This window comes from Gopherus evgoodei, chromosome 14 (assembly GCF_007399415.2).
Source record: "Gopherus evgoodei ecotype Sinaloan lineage chromosome 14, rGopEvg1_v1.p, whole genome shotgun sequence".
NCBI lineage: Eukaryota > Metazoa > Chordata > Testudines > Testudinidae > Gopherus > Gopherus evgoodei.
This window is the reverse complement of record NC_044335.1, coordinates 6,098,751-6,118,610: the sequence shown is the minus strand read 5'-3', so window position 1 is coordinate 6,118,610 and position 19,860 is coordinate 6,098,751. Positions and strand designations below refer to the sequence as shown.

At 48.4% G+C, this 19,860-nt stretch overlaps 1 protein-coding gene across 1 annotated transcript; it reads right to left on the bottom strand.

The window, feature by feature from the left end:
• Positions 1-1,880: 1,880 nt before the first annotated feature.
• Positions 1,881-19,466, bottom strand: SRMS (src-related kinase lacking C-terminal regulatory tyrosine and N-terminal myristylation sites). The gene is made up of 8 exons (XM_030533659.1): positions 18,956-19,466; positions 11,409-11,530; positions 9,949-10,115; positions 8,071-8,212; positions 6,581-6,739; positions 4,839-5,020; positions 4,073-4,229; positions 1,881-3,191 (listed from the first exon to the last, which is right to left on the bottom strand). Exons 1-8 carry the CDS (start codon positions 19,309-19,311, stop codon positions 2,998-3,000), a joined length of 1,479 nt encoding a protein of 492 aa, XP_030389519.1. The 5' UTR covers positions 19,312-19,466; the 3' UTR covers positions 1,881-2,997.
• Between the last annotated feature and the right edge of the window lie 394 nt (positions 19,467-19,860).

Here is a 19,860-nt window from a genome sequence, read left to right as displayed (position 1 = left end):
TAGACAAACCTACTATAAGGTGTGTGCACAACTGGCGGGAAAATCACACTCAAAGAGGGGGTATCAATGGTTTACAGTCCAGCATTAGGGGAAACTGAGGCAAAAGGCAGTCATTTTTTAATTCTAATCCTGGCCTCCAAAGCAAAGCACTTGCAACTCCTCCCAGGGTGGTATTCTCCACAAACTTTACAAGTGTATTCTCTATTCTATTATCCAGACAGATCCCTGAGGGACCCCCATTGATTTGGCCTTCCAGCTGGACTGTGAACCATTGAGAACTACTCGTTGAGTATGATTTTCCAGCCAGTTGTGCAACCATCTTATAGTAGGTTTGTCTAGGCTATATTTCCTTGGTTTGCTTATGAGATGGTCATGTGAGACAGTATCCAAAGCCTTACTAAAGTTGAGGTATATCACAGCTACTGCTTCCCCCTATTCACAAGGCTTGTTATCCTGCCAAAGAAGGATATTAGGTTGGTTTGATATGATTTGTTCTTGAAAATCCATGTTGACTGTTACGATCACCTTATTATCTTCTAGGTGCTTACAAAGTGTTTGATGATTTGCTTCCATTATCTTTCTGGGTACTGAAGTTAAACGGACTGATTTATAATTCCCCAGGTTGTCCTTATTCCCCTTTTTGTAGATAGGGGCTATATTTGCCCTTTTTCAGTCCTCTGGGACCTCCCCCGCTCTTTATGAGTTCTCAGAGATAATCACTAATGGGTCAGAGATTCTTCAGCCAGTACTGTAAGTCTTCTAGGATATATTTTGTCTGGCCCTGCCCACTTGAAGACATCTAACATGTCTAAGTAATTCTTAATATGTTCTTCCCCTATTTTGGCCTTGGATCCTACCCCATTTACACTGATACTCACTACATTAGTAGTCCAATCACTGCTAAATTTATTTTGGTGAAAACTGAAACAAAAAAGGCATTTAACACTTTGGCCATTGCTGTATTTTCTGTTATTGTCTTTTCCCCCTCATTGAGTAATGGCCCTATTCTGTCCTTAGTCCTCCTCTTGCTTCTAATGTATTTGTAAAATGTTTTCTTGTTACTCTTTAAATCTCTAGCTTATTGTGTGCCTTGGCTTTTTAATTTTTGTCCCTACATGCTGGCATTGTTGTCTTTTTATATTCATCCTGAGTAATTTGACCTGGTTTCCACTTTTTGTACGAGTTTCAGGTCGTTGACGATCTTCTAGTTAAGCCATGGTGGGCTCTTACCATACTTGCTGTCTTTCCTACTGAGATCAAGATAGAAATGGGAGGCAGACCTGTCGAAAGGCTATGGATGGGAAAGGCTAAATGGGGTTAGAACAAGATTGATGTCATGGTAGGTGTCTACCCACCTAACCAGGAAGAACAAGTGAATGTGGCTTTTTTAAAACTAACAAAATCATCCAAAGCAGAACACTTGGTGGTGACAGGAAACTTCAGCTACTCAGACATCTGTTGGGAAAATAATACAGCAGGGCCGGAGATTATCCAACAAGTTCTTCAAATGCGTTGGAGACAACTTTTTATTACAGAAGGTGGAGGAAGCAACTAGGGGACAGGTTGTTCTACACTGGATTCTGATAAATAGGGAGGAAATGGTTGAGAAGTTGAGGCTTGGGTGAAAGTGATCATGAAGTTGATAGAGTTTTTGCTTCTAAGGAACGGTAGGAGGGAAAACAGAATAATGACAATGGACTTCAACCCAGGGAATTGGTAGGTACAATCCCATGGGAAGCAAGTCTAAGGGGAAAGAGAGTTCAAGGCGTTTGGCAGTTTTTTAAAGCATCATTATTACAGGCACAAGTGCAAACTATCCCAATGCATAAGAAAGATAAGAAGTATGGTAAGAGATGCATATACACATAGTTGATGTGTTTTTATTTTTTAAGAGGACACTTCCTAGATTCTCTTGAGAACCTTCCAATAGCTTCACAGATCCTCCTCCAACACTTTGATGATAAAAACAGAGAAAGTTGGTTAAAATACTTGTATTTAAAGAGGCAGAAAATGTACAGTTAACATTTGCAATTAACAAATAAAAAGAATGTCATACTTCAGGCAGCCACTAAGTGGTGCTAAAAGACAGGGCAATCAGGCTCAGCTCTCCCTGGAGTATGAATTAATGACGATGATGATTTATTGTTTCACAGTTGGGGAACACGGAGAAGCCAGGTTCCTCTGCTGCAGAGCTTACAGTCTAAATGAGGAACGTGAGAGATAAATGAGAGCTTAATAATATACACCAGGAGGGGGCAGGAAAGATGATGGTTAGAGGAATACAATCCCCAAATTGTGGGGAATGGGGGGAGTGGTAATTTGCAGTTCCAGGCATAGAGGGAAAAGTCCAGGCAAATCTGAGACTCAAATTCTGCTCATATGTGGGATGCCTGGATGTCTCCAAACCCCCATGAGGAAGCAGGGATTTACATGGCTTTTTCTTGCTGTGAACTACAACACGATCAGGTCTGATCCTGCCACTGTATTAGCAAGTACACTGAAGAGTTAGATTGTCCACACACGCTGTGAAAACTGGGTGGGTTTACATGCATTGATCAATAAATAAATCAGACACACCGCATGAATAAATCCATAGCAATCAATAGTTTACACAGACAAAGTTAACGGGAAACTTCACTTTCAATGCAGTGGATAGCTTGTGAAATCCTGCCGTACTGTTTAGATTAAGAACTTCTTATACCCAGGGTGACATCTTTGCTGTACCACATCTACAATGAATAGTCTTCTTGTGGAGGGAGCAGCCAGACCATAGCAAGGAGGCTAAACTTCTCCAAAATGGAGCATGGTTTTCTGTCCCTCCTAAGGAGAAGGCCTTGTGTATCTTCATCTGAAATGTGCAACACAAGAATGCCCCCTGGACTCAAGTCCTGCATGGGTAGCCAATGGAATGGATACTCCCCGCAGTGCTGCTACACTTGGTGGGCGTGGGAATGGAACCCCAAATAATCATGGGGGTGGGGTGTAAGGCCATTTCCATCAGGAGAGTGAATTGTGCACCCGTTTGTAAATGGAGCAGAGTTTCTCTCTCAGAGCGAGAAAGGTGGGCCGCTCCTCAGCGTTACCCTTCCAGCACTCCAGCATGACTCCATAGATCTCAGGAGGACAAGTGCTTGGCCGGGGGAGGCGGTAACCCATGCTGATTTGCTGTATGGTTTCTTGGTTCGTCATTCCTGCAAGGAAACAAGAAACTCCAATGACCTTATTCACATCAGGTTGTGGAGTTTATCCCCCAAAATGGCTCAGGGTGGCTGTGAAGAGTCTAGCCAGCCTGAGCAACTGCCAGTATGGAACGGCTTCTCCAGCACCATTCGATCCCTCATCAAGTGCACCTCCCATGTGTAGTGAAACCTGTGTCAAGCAACTCTCAAGGCTGCCTCCTGGCCGTGCAGTAGCTGCTCCACGCACTGTGCTGAAAGTCTCCTTTCCCGGCAGCAAGACTGGTTGGCGGGGCAGGGGAGGGGAGCACATTTCATCAGGGAGGTCTGCTGGGTGTCGGTGAGGTGGGAAGCCAGAGGACAGCAGCCTTGTGTAAGGGGAGCACAATGAGGGTACATCTACACTGCAAAAGACCAAACCAATTCGTGGCGCCGAGTCTCAGTCTGGGGCAATTGACTCAGGCTGGCAGGGCTTGTGCCAGGGGGCTGAAAATAGCTGGGGAGATATTAGGGCTCAGGTAGGGTGACCAACTGTTCTGATTTTATTGGGACAGTCCTGAGATTTGGGTCTTTTTCTTATACAGGCTCCTATTACCCCCCACCTCCTGTCCCGATTTTTCACATTCGCTGTCTGGTCACCCTAGGCTCAGGTCGGAGTTGTGAGACTCTCCCCCCTCACCAGGTTTCAGAGCCTGGGTTCCAGCCTGAGCCTGAATATCTACACTTGGCCCCACAGTGCGAGCCCGGGTCAGTTGACCTGGGCTCCGAGCGTTGGGACACAGCCGCATTTCTTATGTAGATGCACTGTGAAGGGCGTTCTTGGCCAGAGTGTGGCACGATATCCCCCGAAGGCCGCATGGCTGGACAAAGAGGAGGGAGAAGGATGGGCACCATACCTTCATACGGGGTCTGCCCGTACGTGAAGACTTCATAGAGCAGGATCCCATAGGACCAAACATCGGACTTCAGCGAGTAGGTGCGGTAGTTTGCTACTTCTGGGGCCGTCCACTTCACTGGGATTTTGGTGCTGCCGCTGGTGGAATAAATATCGTCCTAAAAAGCAGCAGGAGATAGGCCATGAGCAAAGGGAAAATAACAAACAATATCCCCCCTCTCAAAGGCTCAGGGGCAGGAGAGGCCTAAACTGCTCTCTCAAGTAACCCCTACTAGCCCCACAGCTCTCTCTTTCCGATAGTGTACTGGTTTCAATGCCGACACTGATTTGGCAGAGACCTGGGACAGCTGAGCAGAGCAGGTATCAAAATGTGTCCTGCCACACGCGATGTAACTGGAGACCACATTTCAGTACCTCGGTCTGGTTGCTCTGGGCATTGTCAACCTGGGTCAGCCAAGGCTGGATCCCGGGGGCTAGTTTCTCATCCTCTACGCAGGCAGGGACTGAGCAGAGATAAGAGAGTCAGTGTTTGGAGAGAGATGGAGTTGTCTGTTCTGTAGCATTCAAACCCAGCCCCCGAGCCAGTTAATCAGCTGTCTCTAGGTTTAACCAGCTGGTAGGATAGTGCCACCTTGTAGAAGCCTCAAAGGTGGGGCTAGCAGGTTCCAGTGTGAATTGCAGCTTTGAAACTGGGAGCCCCTTGGGGACAAGGAAGGGAATGTGGAAACAAGCAAGGCAAAGGGACCAACAGCTTCCAGCAGATCGACCTTGAGGAGCCTGGCGAGTCCAAAATCAGCGATTTTGCAGGTGAGGTTGTCTCCCACAAGGATGTTCCTAGCGGCCAAGTCCCTGTGAACGATGTGCTGTTCTTCAAGGTACGTCATCCCATCGGCCACCTGGCAAGCAATGCTGATCAGGTGGAGTGTGCTCAGAGCCCTCCCTTCCAGACCTGTTAAACCAGTGATCGAAGGACCAAAATCACTTTCTGTTTTAGACTGATCCATTAAAACTCTCACAGAGCACGTTATGGAATCAGTACATCCTTGCTGGGAAAGAGACCCACCACTAGGAACTGATAAAATAAACACTCGTGTTATGAACATGTGTAGGCTTCGTTATTTGGCCACCACCTCTGCAAAGCCCTCACTCACATGCTTAACTTTGAGCACGTGCAGGTTGCCCTTGACTTCCACGTCTGTCAAGTTTCAGAGCTTGGCAGGCACTGGACCCCTGTTGCCTCTGTTGCAGTGAGGAAGATGCTCCTCGTACGTAGTTCACTGATAGGAGTAAGAGCCACAGAGTCTAACTCTTGGCTGGGATTTGTGTTTCAGAAACCATCCTACTTGGGAGTCGCTGCTCCTAGGATAATGAGCCCTGCTGAACCCATGCCCCCAAAAGAGGTCCCATTAGTCAATGGAGGATGTTACCTAGAAAAGAACAGGTCCCAGCTGTGAGCTGTGTGACTTGTTTCCCTAACGACTATTTCCTGGTTGGGGGAGTGAAAGAAAAGAACGAGAGAAATAATACCACAGGCATGTTCTTTGTGCAGTTTCAGGGCTGACTTATCAAGATGGTGACAGGAGACTTGCCCTTTTATCAGTTTCAGATGCGCAAGTTTTGGCAATTCGCTTCCAACTGGGGTTGTGGCCAAGCAGGCTGGGGAGCTGAAAACTCCCTCTCCCAGTCCCCCGGTGAAACAACCGCCTTTGGAGTCAGTGAACAAAGCTGCATGCCATTCGGATTGCGCAAATGTTTTAACACACCACAGCAGCTCTTCTTAGAGAGGGGCGTCAAGCAACAGCAGCAGGTCAAACCTGCAGAAGCTTTGAGGACACCTATGCCTTGTCGACATACACAAGTTGTACCACTTTCACTACACTGGTATAGTCAGAGCAGTACCACCCTCCATAAAGGGGGAATAAACGGTACTGGAATAAGACAGCATTATACAGCTATAATCCACATGAGATATTATTTCGGTATATCTATTTCAGTAAAACAATCACCCCCAACCAAGTGAGTTATACCAGTGCCAAAAACAGTGCGAAGACCAGGCTTTACATTCAGATCTGGGTGCTTAGGACAACTGAAGCTTTTCTACAAAGAGGCCTGTTGTGTGGTTACCGGTGATAGGGGCGAGGGCCTCTATAACAGGTTTAAAATTTAAAATGGCGAATTGTCCCTGGTCCATATAGGGTGAATTAGAATGTACCTGGGGCCAAATTCTGCTTTCCCTTACACTGGTGCAAGCATGGAATTACTCCATCGATTAGGGTGGAGCTGTCCTGCCTTCGCCCCAACGTAAACGAGAGCAGAGCTTGGTGAGCTGCCTCTTTTGACATTAGTGCGTTGTTGCCATTTTAATTTGGGCAGGGCAGAGGAACTCGGCTGGGCCTTGCAGTCCCTTCAAGGTGCTCTGAAGTGCTGGGATACTCGAGTACCAAGAGCAGCAGTGCCACCCGGGCGACTCCCCAGGGGGGCTAGGCAGTAAGGGCAGGGTGGTACTGACTGCTGAGGTAACTCTGCAGGTTGCCTTTCCTCATGAGTTCGGTGACGATGTACAGAGGCTCGCCCACAGAGCAGACGGCATGGAGCTGGATCAACTTCTCGTGCTTCAGCCGCTTCAGATTCTGAATCTCTTTGGTGAAATCTTCCGTTTTCATGTCAGCTGTGGAGGAAGCCGAGACATTGCCGGGGTTAGTTTCTTGCTAAGTTCATCCTGCCATTCATATCTTGGCTTTCTCCACATGACCGTGGGAGCTTTCCAGCCCCAACTCCACCCCTCAGCATTCACGCACCCCATTCCCTCACAGCTCATTAACAGTAACATTTATTGAGATTGTTCTCGTTAGGATTGAGATGCCATTTTCAGGTAGCTGGCTGAGTGCAGCAGGGACTTCCACTCTAGTGGTTCTCAAGCTGGGGTAAGCCTACCCTTGGGGGGATGCAGAGATCTCCCAGGGGGTCAGAAGCAGAGCCAGGGTTTCTGGTGCTGTAGGTAGAATTTGGGGGATGGCATTTTGTGCACTCCCCACAGAGTGCGCAGGAGCTTCTGGTTCCGCTTCCATTGCGCCGAAGAAGGACCCTCCGCCGAAATGCCGCAGGCGACAGTGGCAGTCATTGAGCTGCTCGATTGCCTGCCACTGTTTTCCGCGGCACATAGGCAGAAGGTCCTTCTTCGGTGGTGCGACAGGAGTGGAACTGGAAGCTCCCGTGCGCCCTGTGGGGAGTGCACAAAATGCTGCCCCCCCAAATCCTGGCGCCCTAGACGACCGCCTAGAGTCACCTAATGGAAGCACCGGCCCTGCAGGGGGTACATCAACACATCTAGATCTTTGCCTAGTTTTACAAGAGGCTACATAAACAGCACAAGTGAAGTCTGCATGAACTAAAATTCCATACAGACAATTGTTTATACTGCTCTATATACGACACACTGAAATGTAAGCACAATGTTTATATTCCAATTGGTTTATTTGATAATTATCTCGTAAAAATGAGAAATCGGCAATTGTTCAGTACCAGTGAGCTGTGATACTTTTGTGTTTTTATGTCTGATTTTGTAATCAAGGAGTTGTTAAGTGAGGTGAAACTTAGGTGTACACAAGACAAATCAGACTCCTGAAAGGGGGAGAAGTCATCTGGAAAGGTTGAGAGCCCCTGTTCCACACAACAGTGCAGTGTCTTACCATGAAGCCTCCAGATGGGGGGCTAGGGGTGGGGAGGAGCCATGTTGTAAAGGCCTCAGCGTAGATTGGACTGGATTTTCAAATAGGTGTGTGCAGATGTGTTACAGGCAAGCAGCCTGATGAGTTACGATTGCCCGACTATACCAGGCAGGAGGTCCTATATACAGTTAGTTTATTCAGTCTGATTGTTTACATGAGAGGTTGAGTGATCAAGGGGGAAATGAAACGGACTGGAGAGATCTTTCATGGCAGTGAGTGAAAGAGACGAGGTGGCGCATGGTTAATGTTCCCTGCCTTCATGTCCACGCACCTTGTTTTATGATTTTGATGGCAACTGGCACCATGTTCTTCCACAATCCTTCCCACACCTCTCCGAAGTATCCTTCCCCCAGTTTCCTCCTGAGGATGAATTCTGAACGGGGCCGTTCCCATGCATCTCTCACCGGAGGGGTCTGTATTAAATGTATAGACACATAGATCATTTCATTTCAGGCCTGTGCCATCAGGTAGAGGCAGCTTTATGAACCAGGGCAAACTTGGGCATAGGCTGAGAAAGCAACCAAAGTCAGCATCCAGGCCAGTCCCAAACAGCATCTCTTCATCCTGATTCTCCGTGCGCACTTCTGACCCTCAGATGTGTCCCAGAATCCTTTGCAGTGGCTGCTGCCTTTGGAGCATTGGACACATTTGGGAGCCAGAGATGTCCATGAGAACAGAACTTTGAGACTGCAGGAATCTGTCACCATTTTAGGACCAGGACCTACAAAGTCTCAAGGGATAATGAGGGCTCTGGTCTCTCTCAGGAGGCAGTTAGGTCTCGCAGGAAGCGTGAAGGCAGAGAAGCTGCTGGAAGGGGTATGCAGCGGGCAGCAACCACTCAAATCCCTAGGAGAGACCATTCCACCTGCACCATTAATATTAATTTGTATGTTAAGAGGGTGCTCAGTGAAGATATAGGAAACTGGTCTCTGTCCCCTGCAAATTAAATTTCTCAGTAGAGCTGGTTGAAACTTGGAGTTTATGTTCGAGGGAAAATTCTACATTTCAAATTCTTTTTCACTCTGAACTGAAACCAATGACCTTAAAGCTGGCCTTGAGTATGGAGTAAGCATTTGAGAAAGCCCCGTGCAATTCAACTAGAAGAAAGGGAAACCAAACCAGATAAAAGTCCCAGAACAAGAGAGACTCCTTAACCTTATAATTAACAGCAAAGCCTGAAAGCAAAGAGGCTGATGGACGGATAAGAAGGCAGCTATATTAAAGGACACAAACTTTTCATTTAATAAAGTGTCAAAAATTGAGCAGCTCAAAAACTATGGACACATTTCTGTGAAAAAATGCTGAATAAAATATTTTCATTTTCAACATTTTTTCACTGATTTTTTTTTTTGACAGAATGAAGGCAGATTTTTTTTCATTCTGGCCCCATTTCTCCCACTGGAGAATTTTTACGGTTTTCTGATTAATTTTTGTTTTGGTGCCAAAAAAAAAAAAGTTTTGACCAAAAAATGCAAAAAATGCAAGCAGTTCTATAGGAAACCGCCTGTGTGGTCCTTCAGAATGCCTCTGTTCTAATCGCAGCATGAGTTCAATCCCTGAGGGGGCCATTAAGGGAACTGGGGAAAAATCTGGGAATTGGTCCTGCTTGGAGCAGGGGGTTGGACTAGATGACCTCCTGAGGTCCCTTCTAACCCTAATAGTCTATGATTCTATGTCCCCCAGCAAATCACCTGCTTCCTACCCCAGCACAACCACAGAATAATGCCTGGTCTACAGTAGGGGGTGGGGTCGATGTAAGATACGCAACTTCAGCTACAGGAATAGCATAGCTGATGTCAATGTATCTTATTTCAACTTCCCTCCTACCCTCACGGCACAGGATCGACGGTCGCGGCTCCCCCGTCGACTCTGCTACTGCCTCTTGCCCTAGGGGAGTTCTGGAGTCAATGGGAAAGCGTTCGGGGATCGATATATCACATCCAGATGAGACACAATGTAACAATCCCCGATAAATCAATTGCTACCCGCCGATCCAGCGGGTAGTGTAGACGTACCCTAAGTCACAAGACTAAAATGAAATAATGAAGAAAGAGAATGGCCCAGGCCAGCAACCAAATGGTGAGCATCAAGTTTAAGATGAGGGTAAGAGTAAAAGAAACTAACTGGCACTAGTGTTGTGTACACAGACCTTAGGGATGCAGGGTTGTAACAAGGGGCTCTGTACAACTTTCCAATTTACTGTGTAAAAGGTAAGCAGCTCCTCCAGGTTGGGAAAAGGGCATCCCTTCTGTATGTACAGCCCTCCGTCGGGTCCCTTGCAGATCCGGAAATGACTAACTTGAGCATGATTACGGACTGCGAGGGGAAAAAACAAAGGAGAAATTGAAACAGAGTTCAGTCACCCATGCAACCATCACTAGTCCCCTCCCTTGAGCGTTGCTGGTTCTGGCCTCAGTTCTGTTCCCATTTACACCAGTGTAACAACACTGACTTCCACACTAACGAAGCTCAATCATGATAGTTTATCCAAGAGGTTGTTACAGGTGATTTGGTCTATAAATGGTCTCTAAATACTAACAGAGGGCAGAGATTAGGTAGTAGACAGCTCTTTATCTAGCAGACCAAGGTCAATGGTTGATAGCTAACGCTGGACAAATTCAGACTGGAAAGGTAAATTTTTAATAGTGAGGGTAATTAACCATTGTAACAATTTACCCAGGGACATGATGCAATCTCCAATCACTTGAAGTCTAAGTCAAGACTGAATATCACTGTATGCTAATCTGCAAACAGAGTTTATGGGAGTGATGCAGAAATTATTGGGTGAAGTTCTTTATCTTGTGTCATGCCAAAGGTCAGACTAAGTGATTAAAATGGGCTCTTCTGGTGTTAAAATCTATGAATTTACATTACTGTAAATGAGATCTGAATCCGGCCCTGATAGCTTAAAGCAGCAATTTCTCTTTTCATATAATCCGCGGAACAATAGAACAAACCACTGGAAATAAACCCTGTGGCTAAGGACTATGAAGCCATCTTATGAAGCTGTAAATCGTTTATGGCTTTCATATCCCTGAATGAGAGCATTGTACTTTCCCTCCCCACAATGATTCAGCAATCAATATTTGCATAGATACGCAGGGCACGCAGGGGCCATTGGAGTGGCTTTCTGTCCCTTTTCAGAGCTGAAGTGAATCCATCTTAACAGGGTGCTATAAACCGCTTTAAACACATCCCTGCTCCTTCCTGCATGTTGGTGAGCCCGAGTCCTCAGGCAGAAAGTTCCTTTGCTCAGGGGCTTCTTCCACTTGCATGTGGTACATGCTGATTGCTTCCCTTTCCCCTCATCTTACCGAATCTATAGCAGGGCCTGGCACAGCCCAGGGAAGGGCGACCGAGAGAGAACATAAAAGTGATCCTGCCAAAAAGTGCCTTGAGGCTGCTCTAAATTGTGCCAGGGATCAGTTTGGCCTCTGGCCAGCCCCAGGATGGAGGTAGGTGGCAAGGTAGCTCACACCCATCTTCTCTTCCCCGCCCCACCAGCTGCTCCTGGGCAGCGCTGAGCCCCACTTGTGGCACGAAGGCAGAAATGAACCACAGACAGCGGCAGAGCAGCAGGGCCGGACGCCACAGAGTGTTCGGGGTTACCTGACAGAGAATACTCTCCCCGGCTACTCTCACTGTCTCGGATGAGGAAGGAGCCATGTTGATTGGGTGGTGAAAGAAGGAGCTGCTGGGCCTCGTTTCGACTGATTCCTCTGAAGTACCAGCTGCAAGAAAGACAAATGGCCGATCAGAGCGGCAGAGCCCCCAGGAAAGACCCTCGCTGCTCCCAGGCCCTGAAAGGCATTGAGACGAGGTGAGTCAGAGTAAAGCCCAATAATGCATCTAAATGGGCAGTGTTGACTGTGCTGGGCTCTGCACCGTGTGGCTGCAGCTGGCTACATTTAGCCATAGCATGTGCCAAGGTATAAGTGACAGAGGGTCAGGTCCTCAGCTGGGGTCAATTGGCAGCACTGCACTGACTTCAACAGAGCTATGCTGATCGACCTCAGCTGAGAATCTGACCCAGGTGGGCTCACGGGCGCGACTCTGTTTTATGCAGAAGGTGGCGTGGTATGGGAGTGATGGGCACCAGTAAAACCTCCTAAGGCAGGTTAAAAAAAAAAAAAGACTTGGTGAAAAAAAAATCCAGCCCCCCTGATAACTAGCAAGTAAAAATGGGGTGGCCAGTGCCCAGGGTGCACAAGAGAGAAATGTGCCTTTTCCTAGAAAAAGAGCTACCTGCTGCCGCAGGAACAACCTGCATGGGCTAGGGTAATGCACAGGCACAGATCAGCGTTTGCATGTACCAGCCCAGGAACTAGGAAACCTGCAGGTCTTCGGCACCCCCTCTATTTGAAGAGGGGAAAGCGACTATCCCCCACCTGCCGGCAGGTTTAATTTGCATATTTCTCACTTGCTTGGGTGTTGCTGAAGTTGTATGATCTGGCATTTCTTAGGAATGGCGTTTAGTGGGTTATACTGGTGCATAACTGTGTTTGCTCACGTGAGTCTGGACGTGGGGCTGGACACTGAGTCCAACCAACCATTTCCTTTGTTTTGAAAAGACTTTGTCATCTGTAACCCAGCCCTGCTTAGCCTACCGAACACCTGGTGCGAGGGATGCCCAGGCAAACGCCAGAGAAAACGTTTGCTAATTTCCAGTGCTCATGCTCACCAGTATGCAAGGAGCTGCCCTTTGATGTGGATTTCAGTTCAGTAATGTATATTATGGCTGCACACATACAAGCCAGCAGCACAGTTTGCTAGCTTCACCCACACCCACTGCGGGGGCATGCGCCCCAGGACTGAAGGCGCTGCCCTTTGATGCCGATTTCTCTTCCTTAATGTAGAATGTCGCTCCCTGGACTAGTCACATCAGACACACACGCTGTTTTCTGATGTCTCCCACACAGCTTCCTTCCCCTTGGGTATGAACCATGTTACACTCATTCCCTGCCCTCTGCAGCGTCTTTGTACATCTCCTGTGGCACAAAGGGAGCAGAAACCCCAGTCCCAGCGCTGAGGTGTGGCCAGAAACCCCCAGTGGCAGGACAGGACAGAAGATCAGGATGCCAGATGTCCGTCCCCCAACCATGTCCCCACCGAGCTGGAATAGCAGAGACGCTGGTTTTTGAGTTCCAGCCCATAGTTGCACAAACACAAATAGTGATAACCACAGGCACTGACACTGCACTGCAACATGAGCAGCAGAACAGCTGATTTACAGCGCAGAGACAGGAGCACCCGCAAACAATCGCACCTTCGGATGTCATTGCTAACCTTTGGGCTCAGAGGCTGTTGACTGATTAGCTCAGTTTCACCCGGGCCTTTTGTTATCTGGTATCCCAGCTTGTTAATGTCGAACTATTTCCTTCACTCTTTGGACTCCAGAGGAGAGTACAGGAAAGCCTGGCACTTTGCCCCGGACAAGAGCAGATCTTTAGAACCAAGGGCGTGTCGCCTATGAATGCTTAACTCCACCAAAGACACCGGCCATGTTGATCTTAATTCAGCAGTTAAGGAAGCAGGAAGAATGAAAAGGGTTTGGTAGTACTTAAAACAAGGCACTTATATGCCCTTCAGTTCTAGAAAATCCAGTTTCAAATATGGATTAGGTCACAAGTAAAAATGTGCTGGTGGCCTTTCTTCTATTCCTCCTGTCACAAAACTACCCTGCGCTTGGCAAAATGCTGCCTGACCAAAGGAGGTCTAAGATTGGAGTAGCAAGGCAGGGCTGCAGGTTAGCTGTGAGGTACTCTGGGCAAAGCTGTGCAAAGTGTGCTATTGGGGACAGGACCTTTAAGGGCTGAGCTTCCCAGACACAGTCTGGGCAGGGCTCCGGGAAGCTCTTTGCTACAGGCACAGCCAATTGCAATTGGACACAGAATGAAGCAGAACTCTTGCAAGCTCCTTAAGTGTGGAGGGCTCACTAACCACCACACCAGGGACGTTTTGCCCAGTCCCGGCCCACAGCCAGCCTTGTCTCCAATCTGGACGATCCCGTCTTAACATGCATGGGTACTAGAATTTGTACGCTCAAATGTATACGTGGCCACTGCGTGTGTGTAAGGGTGCAGGGGACCAGGGACACTATTATATGTCTCTTCTCACCATTCTTCTGATTATTACATTATTTATTTGTATGATTACAGTGCCTAGGAACCCTAGTTGTGAAGCAGGACTCCACTGTGCTAGGGGCCGTACAAACCCAGAAAGAGACAGTCCCTGCCACCAAGAAGCTTACAATACAAGTACTAACCTAAACTGCACTGCTCCTAAAATCCTGCCGGTGCGGAATTCTGTTGGATGCAAGTGGATCTGTCCTCCCTCTCCAATTCCTCTAGTCCTATAATTTGTGCAAATCTATTTAAAAATCACCTGGGAAAGGGTCTGAAGTCATTGCTTGCCAGCCACTCCATGCATAAAGGCAGATGCCAGGGCCATTGCTGCAGAAAGCTGCACTGGTGTTTGTTACAAAGGGATGAGCAGTGAAAGGGTCTGTTAGCCTCCCCACACACCCCACGCATGCACCGGGAGAGGCTCCCGAAGGTGCTGGGTGAATGACGCCCCATAGCCTGCATTTACCAGTGACTTGATCCATCCAGCAGCTTTGTATACTCGGCCCAAGGCACAGCTGGCATGTCCTGTTCTTTGTGTGTACCTTGCTTGTTTGTTCCTGCTGGGAGGGGCAGGGGGGAAGACAGGTTGGGCCTGTCCTCGGGCCCGGGGTTGGTGTATCTGTACAGAAGGGAGCAAGAAAGGGAGTATTTGCCTCAGTCACAAGTGCTGATGGGGTGTGGAGCTGACAGGCTCTTGGTCTCGCTTCCCAGCAACAGGCTCACTTGCAATAAACCCCGGCTAGTTGCTTCCTCCCAAGCTATTAGCACCGTCCCCCCTCCCATCTCTTCACTTAGCGTGAAGGTTTGGGGCAAGCTACAAGTGCAAATTCACCCCCATCGATGAAAACTGAATCGAGGGTGCCAGGCCCACGGCCACGCAGTGCTATCAAGACTCCCACCTGCGATGGGGGCAGAATCACAGCATCACTGGCAAGCCGCAGGCGAAGACAACCACTGCCCGGCTGCATAGGAGGGGGCGAAGTGCACACACGGCTGTGAGCAGGCAGCTCGTCCACAGACCCTGGCCTTCCAGCCCCTGTGTTACACCTGGGACAAAGGCTCCCTCTCCCCCTTGGGCCACAGTCTTGCCCTCAGCATTCTAGCCAGCTGGGGGAATCCTGGCTACCTCCTGGCTGGGGCGGAACCCGATTTGTCTACAGTTGTCCTTACAGCCAGGTTGGTGTTTCCGTTCCACAGTTCCACCTCTCTGAATAAGCCTCTAACTTTTATTTTCCAAAATAGCCGGCAATGTGGGCTACAAGCTAGGGCACCAGCCCAGGCCCAATTCCTGGCTCTACCGGTTGGGCTAGTCGCTTCCCTTCAGTTTTTCCTCCCACAATTTATCTTTCGCCTTTAGTTAACTTGCAAGCTGCAGAGAGAGACTGCGTCATGCCTGTGTGCAGGGACATCCCCTCGCACAAGGGGGACCTGACCACAGGTGAGGGCGGCAAGAAGCTGCTGTCCTGCGCCTAGCAATGCATTGCTGCCGTTCCTGAAAATAAAATGACTGAATCTGAAAAGAATCTTTGGCCTTGACTGGCCTATGGGTGGGGCCCTACCAAATTCATGGCCATGAAAAACACGTCACAGACCGTGAAATCTGGTCTCCCACCATGAAATCCAGTCTTTTGTGCACTTACAGGTTTCACAGGGGAGACCAGCATTTCTCAAATTGGGGGTCCTGCCCCAAAAGTGAGTTGCAGGGGTGTGACAAGGTTATTTTAGAGGGGTCGTGGTATTGCCTCCCTGACTTCTGTGCTGCCTTCAGAGCTGGGAGGCCAGAGAGCAGCGGCTAGTAGCCAGGTGCCCAGCTCTGAAGGCAGCACTACCAGCAGCAGCAGCGCAGAAGGGTGGTGATACCATACCTGCCATCCTTACTTCTCCGCTGCTGCTGGTGATGGCTCTGCCCTCAGGGATGGGCTCCTGGCCAGCAGCCGTCGCTCTCCAGCTGCCCAGCTCTGAAGGCAGTGCCGCCACCACCAGCAGCAGCGCAGAAGTAAGGGTAGCAGTACCCCCCCGCAAAAAAAAAGCTTGAAATCCTCCCCACCCCACACAACTCCCTTCTGGGTCAGGACCCCTACAATTATGACACTGTGAAATTTCAGATTTAAATAGCTGAGATCATAAAATGTATAACTTTTAAAATTCTATGTCACTGAAATTGATCAAAATGGACCGTGAATTTGGTAGGGCCCTATATATGGGCCTCAACTCAGCCATCAGTCTTGCACCCCCAGATAGCTAGGGGCAGGTGGCGAGGTGCAAACAATTGCAAGTGTATTTGAAAATACTTGGATACATAGGTGGGAGTCCCAAAAAACATTCAGCGGTGGCACAAGGCTTCTGCCACAGAGGCACCGGTGAGTTTTGCTGCTGGATTTCAGCTAGGGTACTGCTTCTGAAATTCCCACTTTACTAGGTGCTGTGTGGGTGCAGCCAGCGAGTTGGATGACTCAGTGAGATCTGATTCTTTGCTCCTGTAAAACTGCACTCACGATACTATTCGGTAACAAACTCAGAAGCCGCTTTTCAGAAATCGGGACCCTGGTGCCTGTAGTAGGCCCCACTAATTTCTCTCTGCCACACAGATTATTGCTGGCAGCAGATTATTGAAGGGGCTATGAATTGGTAAGGCATGAAAGTGAGGAATGGATAGCATCAATGGAGCCAAGAACACTTCACAGGTTCAGGATCAATTTCTTCCACATAGGAGTACTAGTGACTTTCACTCATCTCCTGGAATTATTCTAAAGCAGCTCCTCTCATTCATGGGGCCCATGAATGAATTTGTTAATGAAGCTTTGCCTGGACTTGCCCTCTGCTGTCCTGGTGCGTTGCCAACCGTAACAGCTAAACTGCACTGTGGGTTTATGCTCTACATGCACTATCATCAAACATTGTCACTCCTGATCGAAACTGAGGTTTGATACCACCAGCAAGAAAAGGTGGGTTCCTTTGCCCCCTGTGCCACCTGTAATACAGGTGTGAAACACAGGTGTGCTGGGAAGAGACTGACCCAGTCCCAATCAGTGGCTGAGGGTCAGGACTACACAAGTGTCATGCCCCTGGCATATGACAGGCACCGGTATATACTGGTGACTACTAGTACAACGCCCACCCTGCCATTGATACTAGGGCTTGCAGGGTGTTGTATGGAGAGTTAGGAGAATTTTTATTTTTTTGGCAATTACTAAATTAACTGAAAAATGCAGTTTTGGGGTGACCAACCCTACCTGTGAATTCAGATTGAATCTGGTGGACAGTTTGAGCTGGAAAAAAAATTGGGGGAAAAAATTAACAAACGGCAAATTGTTTAGAAAATGTTGATCCCTCCATCCTGCAATTTTTTTCCCTTTTGATAAAAACCCTCCCAAAAAATCAGTTTTTCCTTGTATTTCTCAGTTCAGCCCCCAAACTGCTTGCTCAGCTGTACCTGTAGTTTGATTAAGTCAAACTATTTTATCAGTGCTGAAAAAAGTATACTCTGGCTGTACCACACAAGCATTTGTTTTGTCGGTGTCCTGTCTATTTGATCTCAATGAGATAGAGAAATGAAACAGAAACCTATTTATTTTAAAATGCAAAGTGATTTCACTTTGAAAACTGACTGTGATGTGTACTGGATGCTGTCATCCATATTCCATCCTCCATCCCTTTGAGTCTCTATTCAGGAAGATAAGTAAGAGCTCAGATGCCACCTGAATAGACTTGAAAGACCAGAGGAGAAACTTTTACTGGGAGTTCACTAGGAGTTTTCACAATGCTTTCTTCCAGTGTGTGTGTAATATGCTAATGATACTGAGTGACTCATGGGCCTGATACGGGGAGAACGGAAGTGTCTCAGGTGTGCTTCACAAAGCATGTTGGAACTGGATTATTGTGAGTGAGGAAAGAAACGCTGCCTTATAGAATAGTAAACTCACTCGCCCACTGGGCAGGAAGAGGTTAATGTTCTAAATTTAAAACCAGCTGCTGCGAAGGTATCGAAGGGGAGTTGTTGTGGGGGGAGCGGGGTGCAGGAGTAGATTGCTGCTGCTGGAGCCCCTTGTGCCAGCCCGAGCTGGAGAACTCGACTGGCCCATGGCTGTGCCGAAACAGGGGTTTTGTCTGGTGCGGCTCAGGGGTTCAGCATGGCAGCTGCCTCCCTCTGCCATGTTTGCCACAGCTGTCTGCTCAGCCTCAGCCCCCTCGGCCTGCTCCCTCCAGTCTGGGAGAAGAGGACAAGCAGTGGTTTTGGGGACTGATGCAGCACAAAGAGGGATTAAAAGCCTTGTCTACACACACACACGGCATTGCTTTCATCAACCCGGTCTAAGCCCCCTCGTCTAAAAGGCAGCTATACCACTAGAAAGGTGATGTATCCTGGGACAGTGTCTTCTCAGACAGGAAGGGGAATAGCTATACCTGGGACAAGACCCCTTCAGACTGCTATCTGTGTGTCCAGGCAGGGGGGTTTACCAGCATCACTATTTCAGTTAAAAAAAATAATCACACCCTAACTGACACAGCAACACCCACACAGGACCTGTGAGTGGAGCAGGCCATTGGCTGCCAACTGCCAGGGATCATAATTACTTGTATTACTGGAACGTCTGGGAGCCCCCAGCTTGGAACAGGACCCCGTTGTGGGAGCTGCTCTACAAACAGAACAAACAGCTCCGACATCTCTGTGCCCTGGCCCAGAACTGTGCAATGCGCTGGTTCCAACCCCCAGCCCAATCACTGCAGTGTGCCCTAGGCCCTGGCTGCCGACAATATCAAATGCAAATGACAAAGAAAAACAGACAAGACAATGCTACCATTCGAGCTGATCGGGGACAGCCTCAGTGTAGGGGCAGCAGGCCCAGCCTTTGTCCTTTGTCCCTAGCTGGGAGAGGAGCTCTTGGTGCCACGTTCTGCAGGGCCTTAGATCAATATATAGCACTGGTGCTGTGAGATCCAGCTTGCAGTAACTCCCCACGCTTTGTGTGCCACTTACAAGAGATTATCCCCACACAAGCCACAGTGAAGAGCTGGGATTCAGATACTTACGGTTGGTGAGAGGTTTCCTCGTTGATCCTTGCCACGAAATTAGCAGGGATGTAACCCAGCGCTGGTTCCCCCTTAAGCCTCCTGGCTAAGACATATTCCCCCTCTTCTTTGAGGATGCAGAGTTTGTCTCCTCGGCTGACGCTCAGCTCCTCTGCACTCCTGGCTCTGAAATCATACAGCACACTAAAGAGAGGCGCGCTGGGGAGGACAGGATCCGGCTCTAGGTCTGGCCGCAGGGCGACAGGATCAGGATCAAAATACCCCTGCGAGGGCCTGTCAGCGGAGCCAGTGTTTGGCCAGAGTTTGTTCCAGAAGGAGGTCAGGAAGCTGAAGTGCTTCCTGACATGTTTTTCCATCCCTGTTCCAAACAAAGCTGTGTCCAAGCGTGGGGCTGCTAACCCATAGAATTTCTCCACAGCAGAGCAGGGACTTTCGGACCCATGTCTTCAGTCCTGAGCCCTGCACATCATCTGTTCGAATCAACGCCCAGGGGCGTGTGATGCTAGCTCAGTGCTGGAACAGGCGCCTGTGCTGCCTTTAACTGAGAACTTCCTACTTCTGAAAGTGAAACTAGAAGATCAGGTGTAACTCGTTGTGGGTTGGAGCCATAGGCTCAGACCTGCACACACATCTGGCCTGACAATCACAGCTGGAGTGTGCTTCATTAGTCAACTCTGTTTACACTTTAAGAATTAAGGGAGTCTTTTGAACTAGAACTTAACCAAAAATACATTCTGGTACTTACCAGTTACTGGTAGGTAGAAGGGACTCGGACGTACAAGTGGTACTTCACAGTTAAATAATCATTTCCCTCTATTTTGTGCAGGATCTTTCATATAAATTATCTCCTCAAATGTGCTAGAGTTAAAAAAAAGAGTTACAGAGACAGCAAGCGAGAGAATGTA

What these genes read in the sequence shown, in the direction of transcription:
- SRMS (XM_030533659.1), bottom strand. Translation starts at nt 19,311, where the DNA reads ATGGAAAAACATGTCAGGAAGCACTTCAGCTTCCTGACCTCCTTCTGG. An exon ending in GACTCGCCAGGCTCCTCAAG is followed by an intron (nt 4,230 to 4,838) that starts GTCGATCTGCTG and finishes GCTGCTTTTTAG; the next exon opens with GACGATATTTATTCCACCAG. An exon ending in CGGGCAGACCCCGTATGAAG is followed by an intron (nt 3,192 to 4,072) that starts GTATGGTGCCCA and finishes GTTTCCTTGCAG; the next exon opens with GAATGACGAACCAAGAAACC.